Here is a 26,383-nt window from a genome sequence, read left to right as displayed (position 1 = left end):
ATTTTGTATGACAAAATGCAGAAGATAAACCAAGGTTTCAAGGGATAATTGAATGTGTTTTTCTCTCCCTCACTCACCCCTCCCAAGCACCAACAGCCACACGTCAATCCTGTCTCTACATGTCTTACAACAGCTCCCCAGTTAGAAGAACATCATTGCACAATCTCCTGTTATCCTCCCACAATGGTTAGGGGTCAGAGCACATGAAGAAAGAAGAAGAAAAACTAAGGGGGCTGGTTCTGTTCAGCTTGTAGAAGAGATTCCCCCCAATCCAATAGCTATCTTCAACTATCTAAAAAGCGCTTTCAGAGAAAACAGTCACACTCTTCTCTGAAGTGCACAGTGCCAGGACGAAAGTCAGTAATCATGAGCTGCAGCAAGGAAAATTCCTGCTGATTGTAGCACTGGAATAGGTGCTGAGAGAGGATTTAGGGTCTCCATCCTTGGAGATTTTCCAAACTGGACTGGACAAGGCCTTGAGCAACCTGATATAGCTTTAAACTTAAGTCTACTTTGAGCAGGAGGTTGGATTAGATACTTCCAGAGGTCTTCTAAACTAAATCTTTCTATGAGTCAGTGATTCTATGATTTATGCCTCTTGAAGACCCAGAGATGGTTCTAGCAGTTGACTGAGGTAGTGGCAAGGAATAAGTTCCAACAGCGAGTAAGAGGGGATAAAAGAACCAGACAGGGTAGTGGATGAATTTGAACCTGAAGAAGGGAAATAATGAGAAAGACGAGAGTGATTTCAGTGGCACTATAGTCAGGAAACCAACACTCTGCAATTGTCAACAGTTCGCACATCATGCTATTTGAAAAATCACTTCTAACTGTAGAGAAGAAACTGGAACATCTCAGCTCTATGTAATAACTCATGACAAATGTTTGCTTTTTTAAAAGGAACACTCACAGTTTCAGTTGGCACTCTTTGCCAATAGGACCATAAAGTCTGAATTTGACTGTAAGATTGCCACTACCAGATGTCTGCAATATCTGCTTTTCCAACACAAATACAAGTCTGCAGCTTGCTGTGTGAGAGGGTTCATGGTGAGGTAGCTCACGTCACAAGAAGGTTTAAACTCTTAGACTATAGCAGAGGAGTTTCACACCTTAAGTGAATTCCTTTGAGAGCTAAGTTTCCCAGATAGCACAACCCCCAGCTTCAGTGCTGAAAAGTCCATGGGTGAGCTGACACTGGTGTGCCACTGAGCTTCATAAATGCCTGAAGTACAGCCTGAACTGTAAAGAAATCCAAAGCAAAAAAACCCTCTAAAACCAACAACCTGTGGAAAAGTATTTACTTTTCTTTTACTGGGTGAATTTTCTGCCAGTGAGCTGGCTGACTGTGGAATCAGATAAGCACCAGTGCCAGCACAACGGAGGGAGGAAGACCATATGGCCAGGGATCTGGGAGATAGGAAGGTGGGAGCACAGCATCATCATTTTGTATATGCTTATACTTTTACAGCACTGCAACATCCTTGTGTGAGACCTGCATTCCTGCATCAGAGAAGGCTACAGGTTTATTCTCCCTGAGGCTTTGAGAGAATAAATTCTGCACTCAGTTTAGAAGAAATAACATTCTAGCTGACAATTCTGTATATTAAGTCTCATGCTTAAACTCCAAAACTTTTGCCAGCACCTTCTGATTTCAGCTATCTATACTTCCATGCTCTAATCTGATACTCAGATGAGGCACTCAGAATTAACACTGGATTTTGAAAATATAAGCCTGAGAATTGAATGGGAGTCCTTGCATTTCACGTATCATTACCAGTAATAAAGACCCACAGTTTAGATACTCAGTGACATCAGTGTCTTCAAATGCACAGATATAGTCAACTAAGTTTTAGTAAACACGTTTGTCAAAGAAGTACACAGACAAATAGAATCTAGTTCCCCTTTTCTATGTTGTGTTGTGTCTGCAGGGCAAACAGAAGTCCAAAGCAAAAAGAAAATGTACTTGTCATTTTAGAATCAGTACAAATAACTTTGAATATACTTAGGAAGCAAATCTATGCTCCCTCTAATGACTTCTCTGCAGAGAACTGCACATTCATGCTCCTAAGGCTCAATGTATTTAAGGTAATCATTCCTTTCTGCCTCTGAAAAGCATTATTGGCACAGAAAACATGCACGTGCTTTCTTGCATGACTCACTGAGTTGTAATGTACAGGGAAAAGTGTATTAAAGAAATTTGTTTCCAAGACTACAAAGTTGCAGAACATAAGAATTTAAAAAAGCAAGATAGTTCCTTTGTCCCCTCTGAGTAGGAGTGAGTCCCTTTAACATTTTTTTGCAACCAAGAAGAAATGTGAATGTGTATCAGATCACCAAAGATTCCACACAAGGGAAGACATTATATCTTGATTTGGAAAAGGCACACTACTGCAAGTCATAGAAAGCAACACAACTCCACTGAAGTCACTGTAAATCAAGTCATACAAGAGCTTGGAGAGAAGAATTTCAAACCAAGACAAGTAAGAAAAGGTAAATCACCAAGCCAAATTCTTAGGCATGTAGTGATAGGACAAGGGGTAATGGCTTCAAACTGAAAGAGGGTAGATTTAGATTGGATATAAGGAACAATTTTTTATGATGAGGGTGGTGAGGCACTGGCACAGGTTGCCCAGAGAAGCTGTGGCTGCCCCATCCCTGGAAGTGTTCAAGGCCAGGTTGGCTGGGGCTTTGAGCAACCTGGTCTAGTGGAAGGTGTCCCTGCCCATGGCAGGGGGGGTGGAACTAGATGGTCTTTAAAGGTACCTTCCAACCCAAACCATTCTAGGATTCTACGAAAATGCACAAACTCAAAATATGAGAGAAAGTCTTCTTACCCCATATACCTTCTTGGCTCCTGCCTTTGCAGCAAACATGGAGAGGATTCCTGTGCCACTTCCAACATCAAGGACAATCTTATCTTTAAAAACATGTTTATTGTGATACATTGAGTTTCTATAGGTTAATGTGCGCACTTCATCCTTTAACATTTCCTGTGATGAAAAAAAACCCATTGTGTTATTATTTGAAGTGCCTATATGCATTCAACACTGCTGCTGAATGCATTCCCTTATTCTAATTTAAGCATTATTAACACACAACCTCAAGAGTTTTTCTAGTACTTTGGGGTGCACACATCAAAGCAAATGTAAAATCCTAGCTACTTAGAACTGAATTATTAAGAAGAAGCATGATGTCCTTTGCACAATTTTATTTTTCTAAATATTACTTCACTGTTACAATTGACAACCAGAATGTAATCTAACCACAGAACTGCTTTGGGCATAGATAGAAGCCATACAAAAATTCAAGGTTTCACTTTCTCCTAAATCATGCACAACCTAAAACCTTTTTGGCCTGGTTTGGCAGGTGGATTCCATCTCTTTCTAGCAGACCTCAATCCTCAAAGAGGGTCCCGTAGACATAAAAGCCGAAAACTTGTCATTGACACCAGCTGCACAACCAGTTGTGGACCTGCAGGAGCACTTCTACTCAATTCCTTATTTGCACTGTTAGAACTGATGCAAAAAAACACCTGGCACACCTTGCTGTTGATCATCATCCTAAGAGCTGTGTAGTCACACTTGATATGCTCCAGGTCTCATATTGGTGCTCATGTGGAAGAGCAGCAGTAGTAATCCAAGGCTGGTCTAAGGGCTGGACAAATGTCAGCAGCCTCTCCACAATGTCCCAGGTCCAAATGCTTAGACAGCAGGTCAGGTCAGCAGATGGGGGCCTCTGTCCCCTGTAGGAGAGAGCCTTCCACTGCTATCACTTGTTGCTTCCTCCCAGTGCTTCTGTGTGGCTCAGGGCCAATTGGTTCTGATGCTTCATTGGACAGAACTTCCTGTCCTTCATCTACAATGAAAGCACTGAACCTATTCTGTAGCTAGAGATCTGCAGGTGGATCAGAAGCCTTCCTCCAGTTGTCAGAAGTCACAAGTTTCCAGCCTTCACCATCAGAGGAGTCTCCACTTCCAAACCTGGTAAGTAGAGACTCTGACTGACCCTCCTTTCAGCACAGTTGGGGATTTAGGCTCTTGTACCTTCAGGATCTTGGAGAAGATGCAGTCAGTCTCTTCTCATGTCCCTGATGCTGCAAAGTCTGCCAACCTCCTCTAGCAGCTCCTTTACTTGTTGACACAGATCCTCTACTAGTGCACACCTCCTGCAGGCAAGGAGGCAACCTCCCACTTTCCAACCTCAGCAAGAGGCCCCAGGTACTCCCTGAACTCTCTGAGACCTACAGAGCTGCATCCTTCCATCAGGAGCTCAATCTGATTTGAGGTCTCTGATGTGACTTCAATATTTCTCTTAGGTCTCCTTCCCACTCAATTGTTCCTCTATCTTCTTCCATTCTTGGATTGAAGACACTGGCAAGATGTAATTGGCAGATAGAAATCGTCTGTTTATGTGTACGCCCCACAAACAATTACTAGAGTAATGGAAATAGATACTGTTTGTGATGTGGTTTGTGAGAAGTGCCACTGATACCACATTGTTGGCCTTTTTGCATCCTAGTCTTTAAGATCCCATCCTCTTGGGTGATGTAAATATGAGATATTGGTGTCTTCTTTAGAATTGGTCTGCAGTCAACTTTTTGATGGTAAATATGGTCCACTGTGTATTTTGAATTCTTTACAGGAGTGTATCTACTGGAGGCTATTGGGCTATATGTTCCCATTAATGCAGCCTGTGCATTCAAGTAATTTGCCAGGAGTCAAGAAATTACTTAGCTTCTCACGTCAGTTGAGTAGCTGTTCTACTGGCATCTGTGCTCAAATATGCAAGAGAATAAAAGACCTAACTTAGCAATAAGGTAGTTTCCATGTGTGGTTGGGTTAGTTTGCAACCTTCATAAATGCACTAAATTGATGCGCTCATGAAGATCACCACTGTACAGATAGCTAATATAAGCTCTGCGGAGAACTCATACGTAAGGATCTAAGTGGGACAAAGGTTTTGAGTACAGGTCTCTAGAGAAGTGGGTGATATCTTTGGCACATAACCACATTATACAATCTTCTGAGAAAAGGCAGAGGAATATAATAATGAGCAAGTGGGAGGGGGATAAATAACTAATAAATCAAAGAAAAGATGATGAAGATGATGATGATTAATTGCTGAAATAAAAATAAATATTACCTCATGAATTCCAAAGTGAGCATAGGAATCAAAGTAATAATCCCTGGATGTCATCTCTTCGGGATTGATGAGCTTTGCCATCTTGCCTCGGCCCGGGCAGCTTGGTTGCAATGGGACATGTATGACAGATTGAACTGGCTTTGGAACAACAGTAGGCTGAGGAGGCTGGGATGGGATGGGACAAACCTAGGAGAACATGGAATATTGTTAAGAGGCATCATTAAAAGAAAACATTTCTCTCTCTGTCTAGCATAGTGATATTATTATAACTAGCTAGGAGATAGTAAGACCAAAGACATCTGGGGTATCATAAGTGAAACTTAGGCTGCCATCTGTCCCTGACTCTTTAACTTATTTGCTCTGTTGTGGAAAATTTCCTTAATGGCTTTTTCCTTAATGTTCCTCTGCAGATACCTACGTCAGTGTAAAGTAATGGCAAATTATTGGTGTTCGCTGAAGTGGGTGACTCCAGACATTGACACAAGGCAGTTAAGAGCTAGGTTTTCTCCTTTAGTGTCTTTTTCTGTGAAACTGTCACAGCTTTGTGAGAGGTAAGTTGGAATAAATAAATAGTTCCCCTGCAAAGAAGAGCTCATAATCAAAGAATTTTGAACACAGTGTTGCCAACAAGAAGGACAGGATTCACAATCGATACTTAATTGTCAGGTAATGTATCTGGCTGTCTTGATGAGGTAGGTCTGAGAATGCTCACAATATCTGAAAGTCCCTGACACTATCTGAAAGTCTCTCAGCATGTCCAGAAAGCACTGTAGGGAGCTGTGTGGGATATGTGATCCCTTAATTTAGTTCCCTGTTGTTGGGAGATGCAGGAGTTATGGGTTACCAACACCCCCTGGCCCACTGCACTTAATTTTTCCTTGCATATTGCATCTCCAACACCAAAATTTTAATAGAGCCAGAATTCTTACACCCCCTTGACTCAGATTTGACACCTGTAGGATCTAAGACAGAAGCCAGAATATTTCCAAACATGAGACATAAACCATGGTCTGGCCGAACTTTCATCCTTAACATGAAGCAAAATGCTGAAAACTGAGAAAGACTGAGCAAGATGCTAGAGCTTCACATATGCACTAAGTCACCTGCAAATTATGGGTCAACAACTTCATATATTAGGAAGGTCAATCCTACTTAAAATGTGTCACCTCCTCTTGCACTTTTTTTTAATTTTCAGATTTAGTAGTTTCCCAGTGGGGACCAGATTTGCCTGAGCCTCTCCTAGATGCTTTCATAAAGTTCACTCTGTCTTCTATAGCTTGATACTGCGAGACATCAATCCCCTGTACTCTCTCTGAATAGCATCAATTAACCTAGCTCAGTTTACTTTACTACAAAAAAAAACCCACCACATTTTTTTCTCTTCCTCATTTGAAGATTTAAATGTGTCATCTTTTGATGGCTTCTTTGGTCCATCTGTGAAAAATGAATACTAGTGGTTTATGTTCCTGTAACACCTTTCATCCCCAAAGATCCAGAAATGCTTTATTTATACGTCTTTTCTATTTCTGACGTTTTTGACTTTATCACCTCACCCAGTTCACCTCCCACACAGAATACAATTGTTCCCAATTGGTATTTGTATTTCTGTCCTGTCTAGTTTTAAAATGTCCATTTGCAGTTATTTCTTTTAAGAGACTATTTCATTGCCTGTTCATTGCAAGCAACACCTTGACAGCTCATTCTGTCAAGGTGTTGCTTGTAGTATTCAATCCTTCCAAATTTAATCCTGATATTCTGTCTGGGTCTCAGGAAGTATCAGTTCTGCTCCTGGCTGCATAAATTTGTCTAGACAGGGTTATGAGAACAAGGCTTATACTGACTAAAGATACGGAACAAAACTAAATTCAGCAACTCAGCCTAGGAAAGTTGTCTGAATTATTTTGTTTGCTGTAAAGGAATTAACATTGTTATCTCATCGTCTGCAAGACAGCTGAATTCTGCTACAGCCAAGGAGTAGCAAGATAACTTTTATTAAGCTACTGAGGCAGCATTAGACCTTTGACTCACAGTACTTTTCAGGTTTATCTGAAGTACCTGAAGACTTACTGCTCTCAACCGTCCACCTACATCTCTGCCAGAGAGTACATATCCCATGTAGCAGAAGAAGTAGAAGCCTATTAGGTCTGCTTCTCAGCTGTCTTAGCTTGTAGCCAAGCAGCCTGTGGTAAAATGTGTTGATGGTGGTTGTGTGACAATGTTAGGCTGTGTCATGCACTGTCCATCCTGTGCTATAGGTATAGCCTCATGCAGAAGGGGTAGCAGAAAACTGGATAGGAGTGGTGATCTTCTCACCCAGCAGCACTCTGTCACATGGACCTTAAACCAGCTGCTTCATTTCTGGTTTAGGCATATTAACACAAAAATTAAAATGATGCAATTTTTTGCAGCATCTGTAATAGCCACTAGTATAATTTCTGTGTGTAGCACTGTAATTCTGAAACTCCAAGGCAAGGTCACAATCACAAGAATAATTTTGTGAGTGGGGGTCAGGAAATCCCTCTATCATAGATTTTCTATAGACACTGTGAACAATTTCAGTCAAGAGTAACTCCTGTCCTGTGACAACAAATGCCTGGGGAAAGCATATAAACACAGTGGACAATTACAAAATAAAGAAATGTAATGAAAGCTATTATTTCTATCAGAAACAATAAAGTCTTCAGGTGTACTGTTCTGTGCTTGCTAAAGTAGAAACAACTAAGCTTTTAGGCATATGGTATAACTGCTTTAGGAGAAAACATGCCTCCAAAAGAAAAGCTATCAAGGAAAGACAGCTTCCTGTATTCTTTCCAGAACTGAAGAGAATCCTTGATGCGATTTACAAGCTCAGCACATATATACCCTACCTGTCAGAAACAACTCATCTTTTGAGTAACTCCTGAAAATGGAAAGCATCTGGGCTGGGTGTAAACCTCACATCAATGAAAAAAACCTAACAAATCCTATCTGAATAAACCATGTTTATTACAAATACATATTCCAGCCAGCTGCACACAGTTGCAGAACACTGGCTGCTGCTAATGCAGATGAAGTCTGAAAGAATGCAAGCAGCTACCTCAGAATCCATTCATCACTGTGCCAAACATGCAGCCCTCTACTTTTCCATCTCACATTTGCTACTGAAGATATAGTTGGAAGGTCTGAAGGATGTGAGAAGTAACCTTTTTCTACCATTGCTATGGTACTTATGTCCTGCTGCTCTGTACCATTTCAACGCTTAAAGAAAATTAGGGAAATCTTTTCCTACTTTTAAAAATTAAATACAGTTTTTTTCCTCTTTCTTTGTGGACAAGGTTGGTAGATTACAGATGCATCAAGGGTATTAGCACAGGACCGCTTTTTTAAAAGCTTTGAAATCTTACAAAAGGCAAGATTCATAACTCTCATTCATTTCTCAAAATCTCACATCTGAACATCTTGACATAGGTTTCTAAAACACGTATAGGCACTTCAGTGATGGATGTGACTTTCAGATATGTGGAGTTGCCCATGTGCATCAATGAAAACTGTCAAAACTCTTCTTTCTTGAAAACTGGACCTAAGTCAACATGGACTTACGAAGCTATCTGGATGTACAACTCCCATAATACGAAAGAGAACTTGGTATTCAAAAATCATAGGCTATTTTGAAAATTTGAGCCTTTTAGATATATCCATCTGCCTACAGAGAGACAAGATGGTGAAATACGCACAACTCATTTCTTAGGAGGTTTGTGACAAAAGCTGAGGTGTGTAGAGTAAAAAGTCTGCATTAGGTACAAGTTTTCAGGAAGCATGGCCTTCAAAGACCAGTAAAGAATGTTTGCCTTTCATTGTAGATTTTGTTTTTGTTAGTGGAGGCTTTATGTTGTGATATTTCCCAAAATCAGGATGAAATAGCCAGTTCCTCAGCAGCTATAAATCTACTTTCTGCTTGATAAAAATTGGGTTCGGTTTATTTTAAATTGCAGATAACTATGAGTTCAATGCAACTGCAAATCTCTCTAAACTCTAAAACTGCAAATCTAGCCAGCCAGACTGTAAAAAAATTGGGAGAGAGAACTGATTCTTAAAACTGCTTGCTTTGAAGCTACTCCTTTTTCAGCCACTTCAAAGTCAAGCACTGCCCTGAACTTCCTACATGGAGTTATGTGAAATGCCAGATCAACCTGTCATAGACAAACCTGTCCATATATTATCAGCAGGAAATTCATTGTCCTTTACAGACAAGTATAGCTTAGAGTACGTTACAATTGCTACATGTTATCCCTAAGGTAATGGTGATAGTAAAAATATTGTGAAAACACTGAGGCATGTTCTGAGACCTGAGGGTCTATTGTTTGCTTTAGAATAAAGCCTCTGTCCAGAACAACTGAGACTGAGCACTCATACAGGGAACTTGATTATACACTAAGTGTCCAAATCCTCAAAAAGTCAAAGTGAAAGATGCAAGCAGGTCTTCAGTATGATAAAGGCATGGTTGGTCTATTTAGGCTGCAGCAGAAGTAACACCAAGTAGCAAGAAGGAATGCAAAGATCACAAAGGTTTGCAAATCTGTTACTTGTTTGAAAGTTAAAAAGGAATTTGGATATCTACATGTAAATACAAGATAGGAACTGTGATATTTTTGTGGATCTGACCCAGGGTACTATATACTGTCAAGATTCTTAATGGAGACTATGATGGGGAAGAGCCAGAACCTTCTTAGTGACAGGTCACAAATTAAGCAAACAAATTTCCAGTTGGGTATAAGGGAATAATTCTTCTCCCTAATAGAAGTTAAGCACTGAAATAAATCCTTAGAGGGTCTGTGGGGTCTCCAACCTTGTAGACTGCAAAACTCAGCTGGAGAAGGTCCTTAGCAGCCTGATCTAGCTTTAAAGTTATCTTTTATCTGAGCAGGATGTTGGACTAGATGATCTTCGGAGGTCCCTTCCACCCATATTATTCTATGATAGTAAGACATGGACAATTATATTTGTACTATGCAGGAGACACAGGTGGCAATGGCATGATAAGCTTATAAACCTGAGCCTAGTGTAGATTATGGGGTGAGTTATAGATTTGGGGTTATAGATTTGTACACACAATAGGAACCAAACCTGTCTTCATGATATTAAAGAATGCAAACTATGAGAAGAATACAAGGACATGAGACTCTGGAACGAAAAGCTTTTGAAGCTACGTGTAACAGAATTGGACTGAGATGATAGGAAATGAGATGACTGAATGTACGGATGGGAGTGACAAAAGTCTGAGCAGTTCTAGACCATTCTGTGTGCCAGTGCAGGTAATAAAAGTGCTCTTCATCCAGCCTGCCCTCTTGACTGCTTACTGCACATTACAGTGCAGCTTGGGTACAGGAGTAAAAAACAAGCGACAAATTGTAGTTACAGATGTTGACATTTAACTGAAGTTGTGTTCCTTTTTATAAAGGTGGAGATTTTGCAATGTGTGTAGAGTAGAAGGTTCAGTACAGGGCATGAAGAGTCCTAGTTCAGCATAGAACAGAAGGAAATATGAGAAACGTATTACTATTAACTGAAATTTACTCTTTGCAAAGTACCTCGTGAAAGGATAGCAAAGCATTATTTAAAAAGTGCTAAGAGGTACCTTTCTTTAGGACAAGGTTGCATTTTTATTATCTTTGGCATGTGATAGACCTACTGTCTATTATTGTTTTAGATTTCATGTCACAGACTGAACTGCAACACCTTCTTCGTTTACAAAATCCCTGTTACATGGAACAGCTGGAGAGATGCCTTGTGCTTCCACCGGTACTCTATTGTGTAGAGCAGATGGTCTATCAGTGGACTGTTTGTGTGAAGCCCCTTAAGCCTCATGAGGAGTGAGCTAAGTTGCACGGGGGGAGTTTCTCTAGTGCTGGCTAAAGTCTCAAACCTCCTACTGAAGTCAGAGAGTTTCGCAGCTTCAGCTTAGGGGCGAATCATGTTTTAGAACCGTTGCCCTCTGGTGGATAATGCTAAAAGTGAAGTCCAGCTGGCAGACGGCTAAATTCATTCTTCATTTCATGGGGTAGAGACAACGTTACTGCAATCAATAATCTGGAAACCAATCTCACATAAAACCATGCTGTTCCCTCCAAATATACAGCATATGGATTTGTCACAGTGTAATGGTCTCTGTTACATGAGTCAAGAATCCGAAAGGTGGAGAATTAAACAGAGGAGAATTTTAAGACTCATGAAGAAGGCAAGTTGTGCTGTTCTGTGGCTAGATGTTCTGTGGTTTTGTTTCCATTCTTCAGTGTAATCAGGAATGGAAGAGGTGGATATACTCAAGCACACTGGTTATTTTGACACAAGATTGACACCTATAAGCAAATCTGGCAGGCTGAGAAATAAAGGCTAGACCATCAGGGCTATGGTGTTTCTGACAGACATTCCAGACTTCTCAGCTTTTTTTCTGGCTCAGTACCATATATCAGGACACTTAGGAACAGCATGCTTTCTCATAAAGCTCTTCTGAATTTGATGCCTTGCTAAGAAGTATGGGGTTTTTGGTGGTTATATGTTACAGCAGCCTTTCTCCTGTTCCAGAATCCAGTCTGAAAAGTTGACTCTGGTGTGTAGATCACAGGGCAGTGCAACCGCAACCAGCAGCCTCACAAGGCCAGTGGCTCTCGCAGGTTGCAGCTTCTGGTCTTGTACAGATTTACAGCTACATCTGACATGGTAAGACTGCATGTTCCTGCTTTCCACTGGGGCATCCCATCCCTTTTAAGGATCCATGAAAGGCAAATAAAACCAAATGATTAAAAAAAAAAAATCCTTCCTACCTTCCTATTGATTTAAGCCTCTCCTTTTCTGACTAAAGAAGGTGAGAATTTAATTTAATTTCATCATTATCCATTCATTTGGTAGAAGCTGAGCCATTACAGTAGTGAAAAACAGGACGGTGCCTTAATGAGTGGTCCTCAGCCTACGAATATTGACTGGGTGAAATTCTGATACCATCACAGCAATTTAAAATTAAAAACTGAGGTCAACTGTGAGAGCTAAGAATGTTATTACCAGCCATATGTTACATAACTGGTATTACTTCTATAAAAATTTGAAGTGCACCTAATAACTAAAATAGCCATTAAAGGCCAGGGAGCACTTAAATTGACTGATCACCATGGAATACTTTTCCTTCTCTTCCATTCAATTACCCAGAAAAAAAGCAGTAGGTATAAACTATCTGGTATGTTTTCCTGCAACAGATTTTCCTTCTGAGATTTCTGGTTTTCAGGAATTTTGACAGATCTCTTCTCTTTGCAGCACTACATCCAAAACTCTCTAGAACAAAAGCAATCAAGATGCATAGACATAAGAAGGGGAAACAGCCTGTTGTTCTGACAAGGCTATTAGAGGCTTAGCTTTTGTGGTAGTTCAGAGGGAAGGTCTGAGGTATGTCTATTGCGGGTCTATTGTCAAGAGTGACGAAAGAGGAAAAGCCGATAGCAGAATGTTTGAACTGAATTAGGCTATAGCCTCTGGGAAATAAAGAGCTTTTCCAAGTTTAGTGTCATTTTATTTCCGATTTGCCTTTCAGGGAGTTGCAGAAGGGGAAGAAATATCTCTGCATTAATAAAATGCATCAGGTCTTCCCGCTGATTTTAAAATATTGGTCACAAACTCAAGGAATATAAAAATAAACCATACCGATTTAATTCCTGGGCATTCACTGCAGAGTCACCTCTATATTTGGTAGTGGCAATTGTTAACATTAAATGCTTACTACTTGCACTGACACTGATATTTTAATGTCCCATCTGGCCTGATCAGGCAAGCACTTCTATACCAACAAGAAGTAACACTCAGCTATGGTGTGCTGTTCAGGGGCCAAACTCACACTACCACTTCCAACTCCCATTCAGGTTTGGCATGGCAGAGTGAGAAAGTTGCGAGGGTGTCATATTGCTGGAACAGCACTGGCTTAAACTACAGTTGTTAGTCTTTCCCTTCCCCTTGTATTCTGCAATACAAGTAGTCAAATAGCACCAGTCTTGCCTCATTTTTTGAGAGGGGATGGAAACCCTCAGATTTATGTGTGGCTGTCTGATGGAGTCTTCAAGCCCTGTTAGTCCAGCACTAGTTCTAGGGCACCTGGGTACTATGAGGCAGTAGCTGGAACAAGGGTAATAGTTTTCCCTGTGTGGACATGAGTGCTGATAGTTCAAGGTTCCTGGTGAGTAATGTTCTCTGCTGCTTAGGTAGATTTGGCACTTTGCAATCAAACAGGACGAAGAAATTGTTCCATGTTATATTTCCCTGGGAGTAGCTCAAAGCCTATATTGTTATTTAGCAAGCCATGATTCAGTTCCTCCTGTGACGTGAGGCTCAGTAAATAATGAGCCAGTTTTCTAGGATGGCCTTTGCACAAACTTGTTGGACTAGCTGGGAAGAGGATCTAGGTTTCTCACTGTTCTGCGTTTGTTGGCCCCTTCCCTTCTATGTGCATCAGAGGGGACTCATCAGTGTCACCTTAATACTTCTTTTCTACAGTATAGCTCACAGTGTAGAATTCTCACTGGAGAATAAAAAGACTGCCCTTTCATTTCTCTGCAGAGCCCAACATTCAATGTGCACGGCTCTATAAAAGAAGCCTCCATAATGTGGGGTGGGTCACGCAGGTAAGCTGAGGTAACTCCACATAAATTCTGAATTACATACCATTTATCATCATGGCTCTGAAGCCATGAATGGTGCGTAGGGACCTACAGTCAGAACGTTAGGGGCCTGTTAACAGATGGTAGTTAGTTGTATTTTAAGGATGACTAGGCAACTCAGCTCTTGGGGGGGGGACCAGAAATAAAAATTAAGGACAATGTCATTTTCTGAGGCATGAAACCCTAGCTTTTTTAGCAGTTGTTTTCACTTTGTGATCAACTATAAGCCAGGGAAGACATGCTACTGTTATCTGGAAGCAGTGAGCAGAAATGTAAACATGACCGATGGTTTTTATTTATCCCCAAGTGAAGAGAGATATTCATGTGCCAGATTACTTTAAAACGCCTCACATCACAAGGCACAGCTTGTTGTAGAAATAGCAACAGAAGTTATAGGAGCCTGTACTGAAAATATCAAAGTTGAACGCAGTGAAGAGGAAGAGTTTGTTGCAGACCATTGCATAAAGAGTTATGAAGCTACAAAGCCAGAGAAGTGTGAACTTTCCATGGTGATTTTCTTATTGGTTGCTACCATCATTGCTGCTGCATAAGTGCCTGCCTTGCTGAACAGAATCATGGTTCCAGTGATGTACAAATAAATAACAAGTGATACAGTCCCTTATGAGAAACTACTCAAGATGGACACAAAATAGAAAGCAAATAAAAATAGCTTGGTACTTTAAAGCTACTTTACATCACTCTGGCAAGTGCATGAAAATCTGTTGAGAAAAGGCGGGGGGAGAAAAGGCCCCACTACCAATGCTCATGTTGCATTTCTTGTAGGGGAAGTAGCTGTACCACTGGACAACCTCATCCCCACCCCATCATCATCTTGACTGACTTTCTTGTGACAGGGAACAAGAACCAGAAAGTGCTAATCAACTATAAAACCAGTTATTTTTAGGCCCTTTCTCAGTATCAGGCAGTAAGCTGAAATTCACATGAAAAAGTAGAGCTGTGCTATTTTTAGAGGCTAATTATTAACAAAAATAACCAGAGTATGCTATCTGTACAAATTATTTTCTTAAATTAGCAGAAAATTTAATGGAAGCCCTCCTCTGCTTAGCAAATTTCTAATGCACTGATCCCTGAAAGTCCCTTTGCATCTGATATCCCAGTCATTCTCTTCCCCTCTCACTGAGCTTCAGATGTTTCACAACGGTTCAAGGAAGACATTATATTCTATAGGCTTTGCTGAGCTTTAGGATGGGGGAAAGGAAAAAATTTCCAACTGATCACCTACTCCATGTCCTAGCTAAGCTTTTGATCTACACTTCAGTGTAGTTTTAGATGTAGTTCAGCTCTAGAGGAGGTCTCTACCTAAGAAGTATCCAGGTTTATCCATTATTACTTTTTAACCTCTACAGGATAAATGAGGACAGAAAGGAGAACAAGACTGAGAAATGGCAGTTCCTGAGTTGAAGTGCCAGAGAAAATCAGCACACTGACTTACACAGTTCAGTGCCACTTCAGAACTACCAGCAAATGGGCACCAACACGGAACAGAAGTCCCACATTTGGCACTTTCATTTGTCAATTAGCAAAAAATAGTCTGTTTCCCTGCACAGAGCAGACACCCTGCTGCTTCCTTTGGAGCTGTACTTCACTGCGTGTTAATATGTTATAGCACAGATTTTCTTTTGACTACCTGTAATAACCAGGCTGGCGGGTTTTTTTGTCCTCTGTGTTGATTTTAAGTCCATCTCACTGTGTGACTTTGAAGGAGTCAGCCATCTCCTAGTGTGGGTTATCAGCCTATTGCATCCTCTTGTGACCTACTAAACCCCAAGAGGTAGACTCTCTGAATCAACCCCTGAAATGGAAGAAGGCTCACTGGAGATGGGCAAGGGTGATGTGCCCATGAAACTCAGGGAATAATGCAGCGTGTGACTGACCACAGCTGTCTCAACACAAAGGGGATTAGATGGTGGCCTTTGTTTCAGATAAGCAGCAATCAGCAGTTGAGTGCATCAACTGGTGGTTTAAATGTTTCCCCTGACTTCATTAAAAGAGCATGAATGTCTCCATGAGTTAGAAAGACTTGCGTGGGGGAAGTGATTACATGGCTCAGCCCAACATAAAGGATAAAAGTTGAACAGCTAAGAGAATAATTTCAATGACAGCAGCGGGCTTGAGCTGCCTTCAATTCACATATTCCTTCGTGGTGACTGGGGACACACAGCATCATGACAGTAAACATATTACAAAAACCAGTAATGGGAATCACATTGGTATAATGATTGAACTGCAATTGCAATTCCTGTATTTTGTTAAGTGTAACTTCCATTTGTATTGTGTCTGCAGTGTATTTTGTATTACTCTACTAAATCAGAAATCCCATGTAATATCAACAGTTGTCAAATAAGACATTAATAAGACATTTGATATTAAACATTACACCTTCCATGCATGGAATATCTAAAAGAAACTGGTCAAGAGAGTATTGGATTCTAACACCTATCTGCAACTAGTATTTTCATTTGTAATCGTTAGAATAAAACTCTTGTGAGGACAGTCAAAGCTTTATTTTTATCAGATGTAAAGGGCCCAGCTGTAAACAAATCATTGGGGAGAAAACTGGCAGAAAGCCTTTAACTTGTGCTCAGGAGCCCCAGCTGCTAAAACAAAAATAGTAGCTTTTCTGCTTCACAAGCATGGTTAAGTGTATGGTGGGAGGAAAGTTCTGACTCTGTTCTCTCTTGGGCACCTGGAAGTTCAGGAGGATACTTCCCCTCGAGATTTACAATGAAGAGTGCATCTTCTCTTCCCCCTCCGGGCTTACCTTGGAGTGACAATGTATGAATTTCATACTGAAAGGTTTCAGGTTACTTAAAATATCCCAGAGAGTCTACCCTGAACTACCTCCATTGCTATTCATTAAGGGGCTGCCTCCATCCTGGCATTTGCTGTTACCATTCGCCTTCCCTTTCTTGCTGTTGCCATTTTCATAAGGGGTTGAGCGTTTTGAGTCAGCACTTCCATCGATGCTGATCCATAAGATAGCATATGTTATTGTGTGCTGAGAGTGGGCCCACACTTGGCTAAGACTGAATGGAAATCCTTGCCTGATTTACGGACACACTGTCGCATGCTTTGTCCACAACATCCAACCTCTGACTGTCCTGACAGTTGTTCAGTGCCTCTTTGCAACAAGCAACCGCTACTTGCACCACACAGTGTCAGCTGAGGCTGAATCCTTCCTGCAGGTGTCAGGCACGCAGGGGCAGCCTGCATTCTGCTACCCCATTTCTGTAGCTGCCACACACCCTTTCAAGCTTTTCTGTTGACATCTGTGTGGGTCCTGATTCTTCCTTCTTGTTGTGAAAAGCTTTGGGTCTGCCTAGTGCATTCGCAAGAGCACAGGGGCAGCAAGATTTGCATGTACGTGCATGAGTGGTGCATCTTTCCCTTTACTTATGCAGTAATAGAGAAGGAATTCAAAGGATTGCAGTAGAATCACCACAGACTGAAGAAGTGTCTTCAGGAGCAAAAAGGAAATTACCAGAGACAATATGAGCAGAAAATGTAACCAACAGTAGAAAGATCTCTATAACTGGGCTTCTGTTCAAATTAGCCTTGCACTGATGCTGTGTAAATAGGCTGATCAGCACGAAGACTGATGTTCTCTGACTGAAGTGCTTCTGACCTGTGATTTTCACTGATTCATGTGACTTTTCTTAACCTGAAAGGCTCAGAGTGAATCTCAGCTTTAGAAAGGTTTTTACTATTCATAGTTGTGACGAAACCTTGAAAACACCGAGTAAAAGTTTTCAAGTGCTGAAAGGCCTATAAAAGGAACACATTGACGCAAATTCAGTGTCTTTTTTTAGCTAGTCTTAGCACCTTTCCACACAGGAGGTTGGCATTATTGTTCTTTAGCCACAGTAAGGGCACAGCATGATGTACAGCAATGCAAAATTCTTTATTGCACCAACCCCATCTGTGTTCCAATGGTGGAACAGGCCTTCAGTTTCTCTTGCCTTTTGACATGCTGGTGGATGGGCCGAAAAAAATAATCCATCAAAATCTGTGCATTGTCAAAGATAACTGTGAGTCAAAGGATAGGACTGAATGTTTTGCTTGCTAGTTTTCTGAACATTAACATGATTTAAGAAACAGGAAAAAAAAAACCAGAAGAGAGAAAAATAATAGAAGCAAAACCAGTGTTTCCCTATAGCCTGCTGCTGGCCATGTCACTGAATTCAGATCTGCCAAAGCTGATTTATCTTTTTCATGAATCTCAGGACCACAAGAACAGCATCTGGCTCACTCCAGTACTACTCATACCTCATTCCCAAGAAAGAAACCTTTTCCCCAGTTTGTGTAGTGCTGGTTGTTGGAAGCTACAATAATTTAACATGGAGAGTGGGAGAAGATTCAAGGTGATTCAAGGTTCTATTGACACAGAACAATGCTTTTTTTTTTCCTTTTTGGAACATATCAAGCTTCTTGGGATCCTGTTTCTTTAAATATTTCTCCTGTTCAAGCAATGATTAGCAACTGAGTGGGATAGAGGAGAAGAAGCATCAGCTCTCACTTCTGAACTGGCTGCGCATTCAGAATTAATAGGGAGGGAGAGATTTGTGACAGGAAGAACATTCCGAAAATGTGAAAAACACAGAAAAAAATGGGATTTTCTATAGGACTATAAATCAGGGGAATATGTTTTCAGAACTGCCATACAAATGAAAAAACACTGTGTTTGGTCTGTTAGTATTACTGATGGTTGGCAGCCGAGCCACCCTACGCTCTGTCTAGGATCAATAGAAAGAAAGAGGCTTCTTCAAACTATGATCCAGGTTTGAGATAGGCAGAGCTGCCATTCAGAGGTGTTTGTCTCTGTTGATTAGACAGGACAAGTAGCCCACCAACTCAGACACCTTGTTAAAGCATTTGAATTTACGTGAGCAGAATCCAGATCCTAGTTCACTCATTTAAAGTAAAATAATAACAATAGAAATTAATAAAGATTTGTTGATCCAATGATAGAGAACATCAGGACCCTAACCAATGACTTGTGTGTATTTGTTAAAATAGCATGCAAAACAAGAAGATCCCAAAAGAGTGACTTGAGTAACTCTTTAACCTTTTCAGGAACTTAAGCACTGCAAAATGCTTGTAAAAATGGGTTTTCTTGAGACACTGAATCACTGGAGGTAAACCTTTCAGCATCAAATAAAAACCAGTGCTTATTCTTCTCTTTTACTTACAACACAGTAATTTTCAGCAGAATTCTGAAGCATGATGCAAGTCAGAGGAATGCACTGTTCTGCCACCAGCAGCATGACCGACACAAATTGTATATCACAAGCAATAAGGTTTCTTTTGAAGACCATACCGTGAAGAAAGATCTAAATGATTAAAAAGATGAGGGAAGAACAAAAGAAATTGACAACAGCATCTCCCCTACCTCCTTAAAAAGGTCCAAATAAATAATACCATCTTTATTCAACACAGGATTTCTCACCAAAAACAGATGATTAAGTAGGATTTTGATCTTAAGCTGGTGTCAGAGATAGTGAAGTCATATCCAGCAGTTAAAAGACTTAAACTATTGCTAAGTGCTAAAAGCGAAATTTAGAAATGTTGGCAAGTATATTAAGTAATTAATTGTCTTGATTCCCTTTGTTCTGGATTGTGCAGACCGTACAATCCAGCAACTGTAATAAATCATCGGTCCTTTTCATTTTATTGAGACCTCAGTTCGACAGGTGTAAAAGAAAACATAGTTAATAGAGATGTGAACATACTCAGCATTTCACAGGACTGAATGTTTGAGGAAACCCAGGGACTGTGTTCCTTAGTTACAGATTCCTAAATTTACTGGATTTCTTAAATATCAACCAAGGAAAGAAAAATAATACAATGCATAAAAAAAATATATAAAGACCTTAGATTTCCAATTTTATTTCTATCTTGTGTTTGATTTCACTGAATCACAGAATCACAGACCAGTTGAGGTTGGAAGGGACCTCTGGAGGTGATCTGGTCCAACCTCCCTGCTCAAGCAGGGACACCTCAGGCCAGTTGCTCAGGGCTACGTCCAGATGGCTTTTGAGTATCTCCAACGAGGGAGACTCTGCAACCTCCCTGGGCAACCTGTGCCAGTGCTCAGTCATCCTCACAGTAAAAAAGTGTTTCCTGATGTTCAGATGGAACCTCCTATGTTTCCGTCTGTGCCCATTGCCTCTTGTCCTGTCACTGGGCACCACCACAGAAAAGAGCCTGGCTCCATCCTCTTTGCACTCTCCCTTCAGGTATTTATATACATTGATTGTATCCCTGAGCCTTCTCATCTCTAGGCTAAACATTCCCAGCTCTCTCAGCCTTTCCTCATATGAGAGATACTCCAGTCCCTTAATCATCTTCTTGGCCCTTTGTTGGACCCTCTCCAGTATGTCCATGTCTCTCTTGTACTGGGAAGCCCTGAACTGGACACAGAACTCCAGGCGTGGCCTCCCCAGTGCTGAATAAAGGGGAAGGATCACTTTCCTCCACCTGCTGCCAATACTCTGTCTAATGCCGCTGAGGATACCATCAGCCTTCTTTGCAGCAAGGGCACATTGCTGGGTCCTGTTCAACCTGGTGTCCACCAGGATACCCAGCTCCTTTTCTGCCAAGCTGCTTTCCAGCCGGGTGCCTCCGGGGTTGTTCCTCCCCAGGTGCAGGACTTTGCACTTTGCCTTGCTGAACTTCATGAGGTTCCTGTCAGCCCATTTCTCCAGCCTTGATTAGCTTATTCAAATTTATTTGGATGTAAAATCAGTGTTTGAGCTATTTTCTGGTTTTATTTTTCCTCATGATTTGAGGTCAACAAACAAGGAAATGGGTAGAAACAGGAATCACATACCAGATTTCCTCTTTCTGACAAAAATATTAATTCTCCACTGTTATTGACTCTTCTTATACCCTTATAACTCACAATCCCCTTAGTAGAGCTGAGAGTGGTAGTGGCTTTTAAGAGAAACTTTGACCCCCAGTGGCCTCTGTGTTTTTAATAGGGATTAGACTTTCACACGTCTGAAAAGTCTGCAAGAAATGAAAAATGTCAGATGCAGTCAAGAGGCCCTAAATATAACATACAGCATGGAAAATATAAATGGTGCTTAATAGAATGATTAATATTGATGTTCATTATCATGACATATTATAAGAAAATGTATTGCTAATGACTTAGAAGAAACTAGCTGCTAGACAACTGTTCTCATTCTTTATACAAAAGGTACTCTGTGCACACAGTACAATTCAGAATTGCTAAATCCTGTTGAAAATTGTCACCATAACTACGTACTTGTAGCATTTATTTCTGTCCTTGTAAGATTGTACTGGTCATAGATTTATGTAGGGATATAACTTTGGCTTCTAAGAAAGATAGGTCTTGATCATACATAATGAAGAGTGTAACAGTACCTTCATGATCACTATTACACTGAGATTCTAAATGAAGCAAAATAGACACCTTATTTTTTAAGACTTTAATGACATAATACATTATCTGTATTTGGCACAGTTAATCTACAAGGTACAACTGATTTTTCCATTCATTCTCTTAGTGGATCTATAGTTACCTGAAGTATTTCAGTATGGTTTAGAGTCTTAAGCCACTTAACATAGGGCTATCATATTTGTCTATGATTGGACAGAAATAGTATACATTTCAGGAAATGTCAGACCTGCTCACAGACACTTGTGGTTTGTATGTGCTAAATCAAGCACATGTGTGAGTCATCAAACTTATTGTACAATATGCACAGTAAGTCCCAGACTGGTTTAAATAAACTACAGACTTGGTTTAAATTATACTAAAAGTTTAAATTATACTAAAAGTTTAAATTATACTACAAGTCCCAGACTTGGTTTAAATTATACAAATGTGTGTGGTGTGCAGAACAATCATAATTCAAAAATACAGTATTCACTTGGCCATTCCAATTGTAGTATAATCCCAGGTAAACCTTTCAAAATCCTTGAATTTAACCTATACAAAATATCTGTGCAGAACTAGAATAAATGTCTAAGCAAGTACAGGCATACAGTATAGCTAAGATGAGGGCCAGGATTTCAAAGGTATGCGGAAAGGTACGTGGAAGGAGAGTGTCACTCCCTTAAGGGTATCTGGTCAAGGACCTTTTCCAGTGCAACAGGGACAGTAGTAAGAAAAGGAGGAAGCCGTGAACAAGAACATAGGAGGACACAAACCCGACCGACATGATAAGGGAGGGAGTGACGAGAACCAAACCAGGTCAGTCACATCAACTGATAAGGGCATGTGAGAGCGTGAGAAAGTTTATTCCAGCGAGGTTACCTGACTGGGGACCTCTCCGTTGGGAAACTAATGGGGAAAGGGGGAAACCACGAAACATGCTGAGACACAGACCTGACAAAACAGACATGGAGACTATGGCAAGAAACAAACCTCACCAGGCACACTGACTGACGAGCGATCAAAAAACCACAGGTACCACTTCCAGGAAGACCAGCCTGGACTTTGCAACTGATAATACTCCATACCGGGAGACCCCGGCCCGGGAGGAGCGCGGGAATGGACGGAGCTGTAGAGACCCATGGGGCGGGGGACGCGCAGGGGAAGGGGCAGCAGGGGGACCAAGGGGGGAGACAGAAAGGGGCGTAAGAGGGGCGGCCGGCTGGAACACGGGGCCGGTCAGCACGCTTGTCCGGCCGAGCCCCGTGCCTGATGGACGCAGTCCGTCCTAGCGTCTTGTACCTTCCTATTAAACCTCTTCTGCAGCGTCTCTCTGCGGATGCTCGCTCTCTGTCCCCTGTGAGCGTGTGCTGCGAGGACCGGGTGCCCGCTCCTGGTGAGACCTGCGTGGGCACGAGGGGAATTCGGTGCCAGCTGCTGGGGTCAGACCGGGGGGTGGGCACCCCCAGCCTGTGGTGCCAGCACCTGGAGCGAGCGGGGTCTCCGTGTCAGCTCCTGGAGCCAGTGGGGGTCTCGAACCTCCAGCCACTGGGGTGGGAACGGCGCCCGTTCCCCAAACCAGCTGCCCGGGTCACTGCCCGCGTGCCTGGTGCCGGCTGCGGGGGGAGACTCTGTGTCTTCCCCAATTCTGGTGGGCCTGGGGTGCGCACGCCTGTCCAGGTGGGGGTGCTGGGCAGGCGGAGGGGCCATGCTGGTGATCAAGGGATCTGCAAAGGTGTGTGTGCTTGTGAACCTGGAGAGTGGTGCGTGCATGTGTGCCTGCACTAGTGCCCGCTTCGTCCTCTGCCCACCGGAGAAGAGGCGGGGGCTTGGGTGTCTGTGGATTGTCTTTTACGTGAGTCCTGTGTGTAGGTGCTGCTGAAGGCAACGCCTTGTCTGCGGCAGCCTGTGTGACTGGCCATGTCGGTGTCCTCTGCGTGTGTGTGTGGGCAGACAGGTGCACAGCCTCATTACTTGTTGGACCTGCAACCAGGAACGCGTCCGCCATGTCCCTCAGCCTGGACAGAGGCTCTGGGTCACCAGGCACCAGGTTGGGCTCCAGTGGCCAGGCAGGAGAGGTCCCGGGCCAGAGCGGCTGGAGGAGGTGGGCCGAGCTTCTTGCATCACTTAACAGTATGCAGGCAAAGACGTATTCAGAAATTTACACCTATGGTTTTCAGAAATACCCATTCGGCTCAGTGTCTTCCCAGTTGCTGCATCCCACTCTCTGCAGCCTCCAACCCATCCTCCGAGGGGTTCAGCAGTGTGATACAGGCCTAGCAATGATCAACTGCCCAGATGTGCAACCCTGGCTTAGAGTCCTAAGAAAAATCCTAAACTGTAAGAGGGAGCTTTGACAAAGCCTGTAGCATAGAGCCATGAAAGATAAAACGAAGTGAAATGCAAATTTAAAGTTCAAGGATTCAGGAAGAAAAATGATAATGTGAAGAGAAATATCATGCTAAAGGATTCTAAAGATGGCAACAGCAACATGAAGTATGAACATGAAGTAACATGAAACAACATGGATGTTCCCAGCAGCAGCAGAATCTGACCCTTCACCACCTGCTTCATGATCACCTGGTCAGCAAAGACTTTTTGCGTGTCTTATGTTGGGAATGATAAGCATATTAGTGCTTTGCCTAATAACTTGTTAATCCTAACTGCCTTTGATATGTTAGACAATAAATAATTGCTTCATACGTTTGAGTTGAATATATTCTGCCTACAAGTGATTCTCTGGGCATGGTGAAAGGTGCTTGAACGGAGTGACTCAGAGGGAATGATAGTAACAGTGCCTCAATTTCTGAGGAGGTTTTGAAGAAAAAATATTTTTGAGAACCAGGCTTTCACTTATTTCTCAATGTATTTTTACTAGCAAAAATGTTCCAATCCATGACCTCTGTCATGCATTTTATGCATTTTAATTGAATTGGTCTGACTTGCAAGTGAGCTCTTATTCTCTGACTCTGAGATATGTAGGTGTTACAGAATTTAAGAAAACAAGACCAGTTATATTTAATTGCTGAATCAAAGGTGTGAATGCTGGGAAGTGATCTAAACTGAAACAAGACAAATATTTTTAAATGCTCCCTTTCTGAATTGGGAATTTGTATTCCGAACAGCTCACCAAGTTAGTTGAATTTAAACTTACTTTTTTAGCGCTATATTTGAAATGTGAGCTTGTTATTTCAACTTGAAAAGGAAGGCTATATCTTCCTGTAATTCTCCACAACTAAACTGAATTTTGTCAGAACACCCGTACAGAGGAAGACAGTGAATATAAAGGATGTTATGGAATGAAAAGCTAGGACTTTTCTGTGAAACTGGCTTTTTAAACATAGAGCTTCTCTGTCAACAGAGATATATATATATATAAACATTTGATGTGGTATAAGACTTTAACCAGGATTTTATAATTTTACACTATATGAGCCCACATTGGCACAGCAGTGTCTTCTCTGACATAGTTTTAATAACACTGACAACCTAGGTGCACAAAGAAACGAAAGTCACAGCATAATATGCAGTTTGAATTTATGTAAATATAAAACATTGTGTTTATACATATAAAGACACATACACATGATAAGTAATTTTGTAAGTAGGCATATTAATGTGTGTTTAAGGAACTGCATACTTTTCTGTGTGGCTGAAAAGACAAATGATCACAATGTTAAGGCACTTATTGAATTATTAAATACAATAGTCTTGGTCATTCAGAACTAGTGTTGTGTATTGCATTTGCATAGTTCTAAGATGAGGAACAGAGTAACTTCCTTGATTTGAAATAGTGTAGGAACTTGTGCCAGTGTGACTGGGTATCTTGTTGGCAATTCATTAATTATCAGACTCTGGAACTACACTGGATATGAATGGTTTTTTAACGGTGATGGTATTTTGTAACCGCATTGAAGAAGCTAATTAAACTGAAATCCCAAGTTTAAAAAAACCCTGGTAAAGGAAAGCTGCTCATAAGTCTGCTTAGTAATGGACAAAGAAATATTAATCTTTCTTCAGACTGTAAAGGCAAATGTGCATACTTCTGAGACTGACTAGTCCTCATTTATAGCAAGGACAACATATATGTCCTTAAGCAGTCTGTAAATGTAGCCTAATGAAGTACATTTGCTCATATTTGGACATTAAACATTATTTGGTCTTGGTTTACCTAGTCTGAGAAATTTCATTGTTAGAGACTGAGATTAATAACCGATCAACTCCAGGCTTAGGTAGCATATTTGCTCTCAAGAGGGCTGCAAATACCACAATTGACTTCAATGTGTTTTCAGCAGTTATTTAAGAAACCTGGATATGTATCTAACATTCAGAACACAGGTAATCCTACTAGTTCCAGTGAAATTACTTTTGTTCCATATTATACAAGATGGATGAGGACTGTTTTTAAATATCCTGCCAGTCAATGGAACTTGATTCTACAATAAATAATCATGTTGAGTGCTTCTGACACACATGAGCAAAGCAGTGTGTTCAGCATTTCTTGCATTATTAATAGAACATTTACTGAAGTGTTCAAAGATCTTCAGCAATTTATGTTAACTCCAAGAGGTTCTGAACTACACCTGTTAAAAAGATATCTACATAGTGCATGTCAAAAGCAGTTGTTGATAGTCACGTTGATATAAATCAGGCTTGTATAGCTTCATGTTAACAAGCAAATAAGCTTTTGCTATTTCAGACCCATCTTTTAAACACAGTTAAGAAAGGGATATGAGAAAGTATACTCCTAACATTGTTATACAATCATGAAACAGAATGACGAAAACTCTATTCTTGAGCAAAACCACTGGTGATTCATCCTTTTAAATACAATTTTAAATATAGATGTGAGCTGGTTTTGAATCTATATAAATGAGAAATAATTCTGCTGAAACTGTTGCATTTACTGAGGGCAAACCTGTCTTGAGATCAGAATGCCTTTGTTTCCAGTAGGCATGGTTAGAATACTCAGTTTTACCTGGTGGAAATAGACCTTGCAAGTATAAATATTTTTGCCTTCCACTTTACAAAGTGACAAAGACATATTTTTTGAGCACTAAGGAGCATTATTGGCTTTCTGTTGAGAAAGGAACAGACCTATCAGACCTATAGAAAGATGGCACAGAGACTTTTTTCTTCAATA

General features: G+C 41.1%; 1 protein-coding gene across 5 annotated transcripts in view; it reads right to left on the bottom strand.

The window, feature by feature from the left end:
- The window catches only part of PRMT8 (protein arginine methyltransferase 8), a 66,081-nt gene that overhangs the window by 27,275 nt on the left and 12,423 nt on the right, over positions 1-26,383 (bottom strand). For 4 of the 5 annotated variants that reach the window (XM_069806687.1, XM_069806689.1, XM_069806688.1 and 1 more), the window contains 2 exons: positions 5,143-5,328; positions 2,835-2,990 (listed from right to left, as the gene is read on the bottom strand). In XM_069806687.1, coding sequence (XP_069662788.1) covers positions 2,835-2,990; positions 5,143-5,328 — 342 coding nt within the window. The remainder of the gene's footprint in view (positions 1-2,834; positions 2,991-5,142; positions 5,329-26,383) is intronic. The other variant, XM_069806690.1, reaches the window with a different exon arrangement.

The sequence above is a fragment of the Haliaeetus albicilla genome, chromosome 19 (genome assembly GCF_947461875.1).
Source record: "Haliaeetus albicilla chromosome 19, bHalAlb1.1, whole genome shotgun sequence".
Taxonomy (NCBI): domain Eukaryota; kingdom Metazoa; phylum Chordata; class Aves; order Accipitriformes; family Accipitridae; genus Haliaeetus; species Haliaeetus albicilla.
This window is presented reverse-complemented; position numbering and strand designations above follow the sequence as displayed.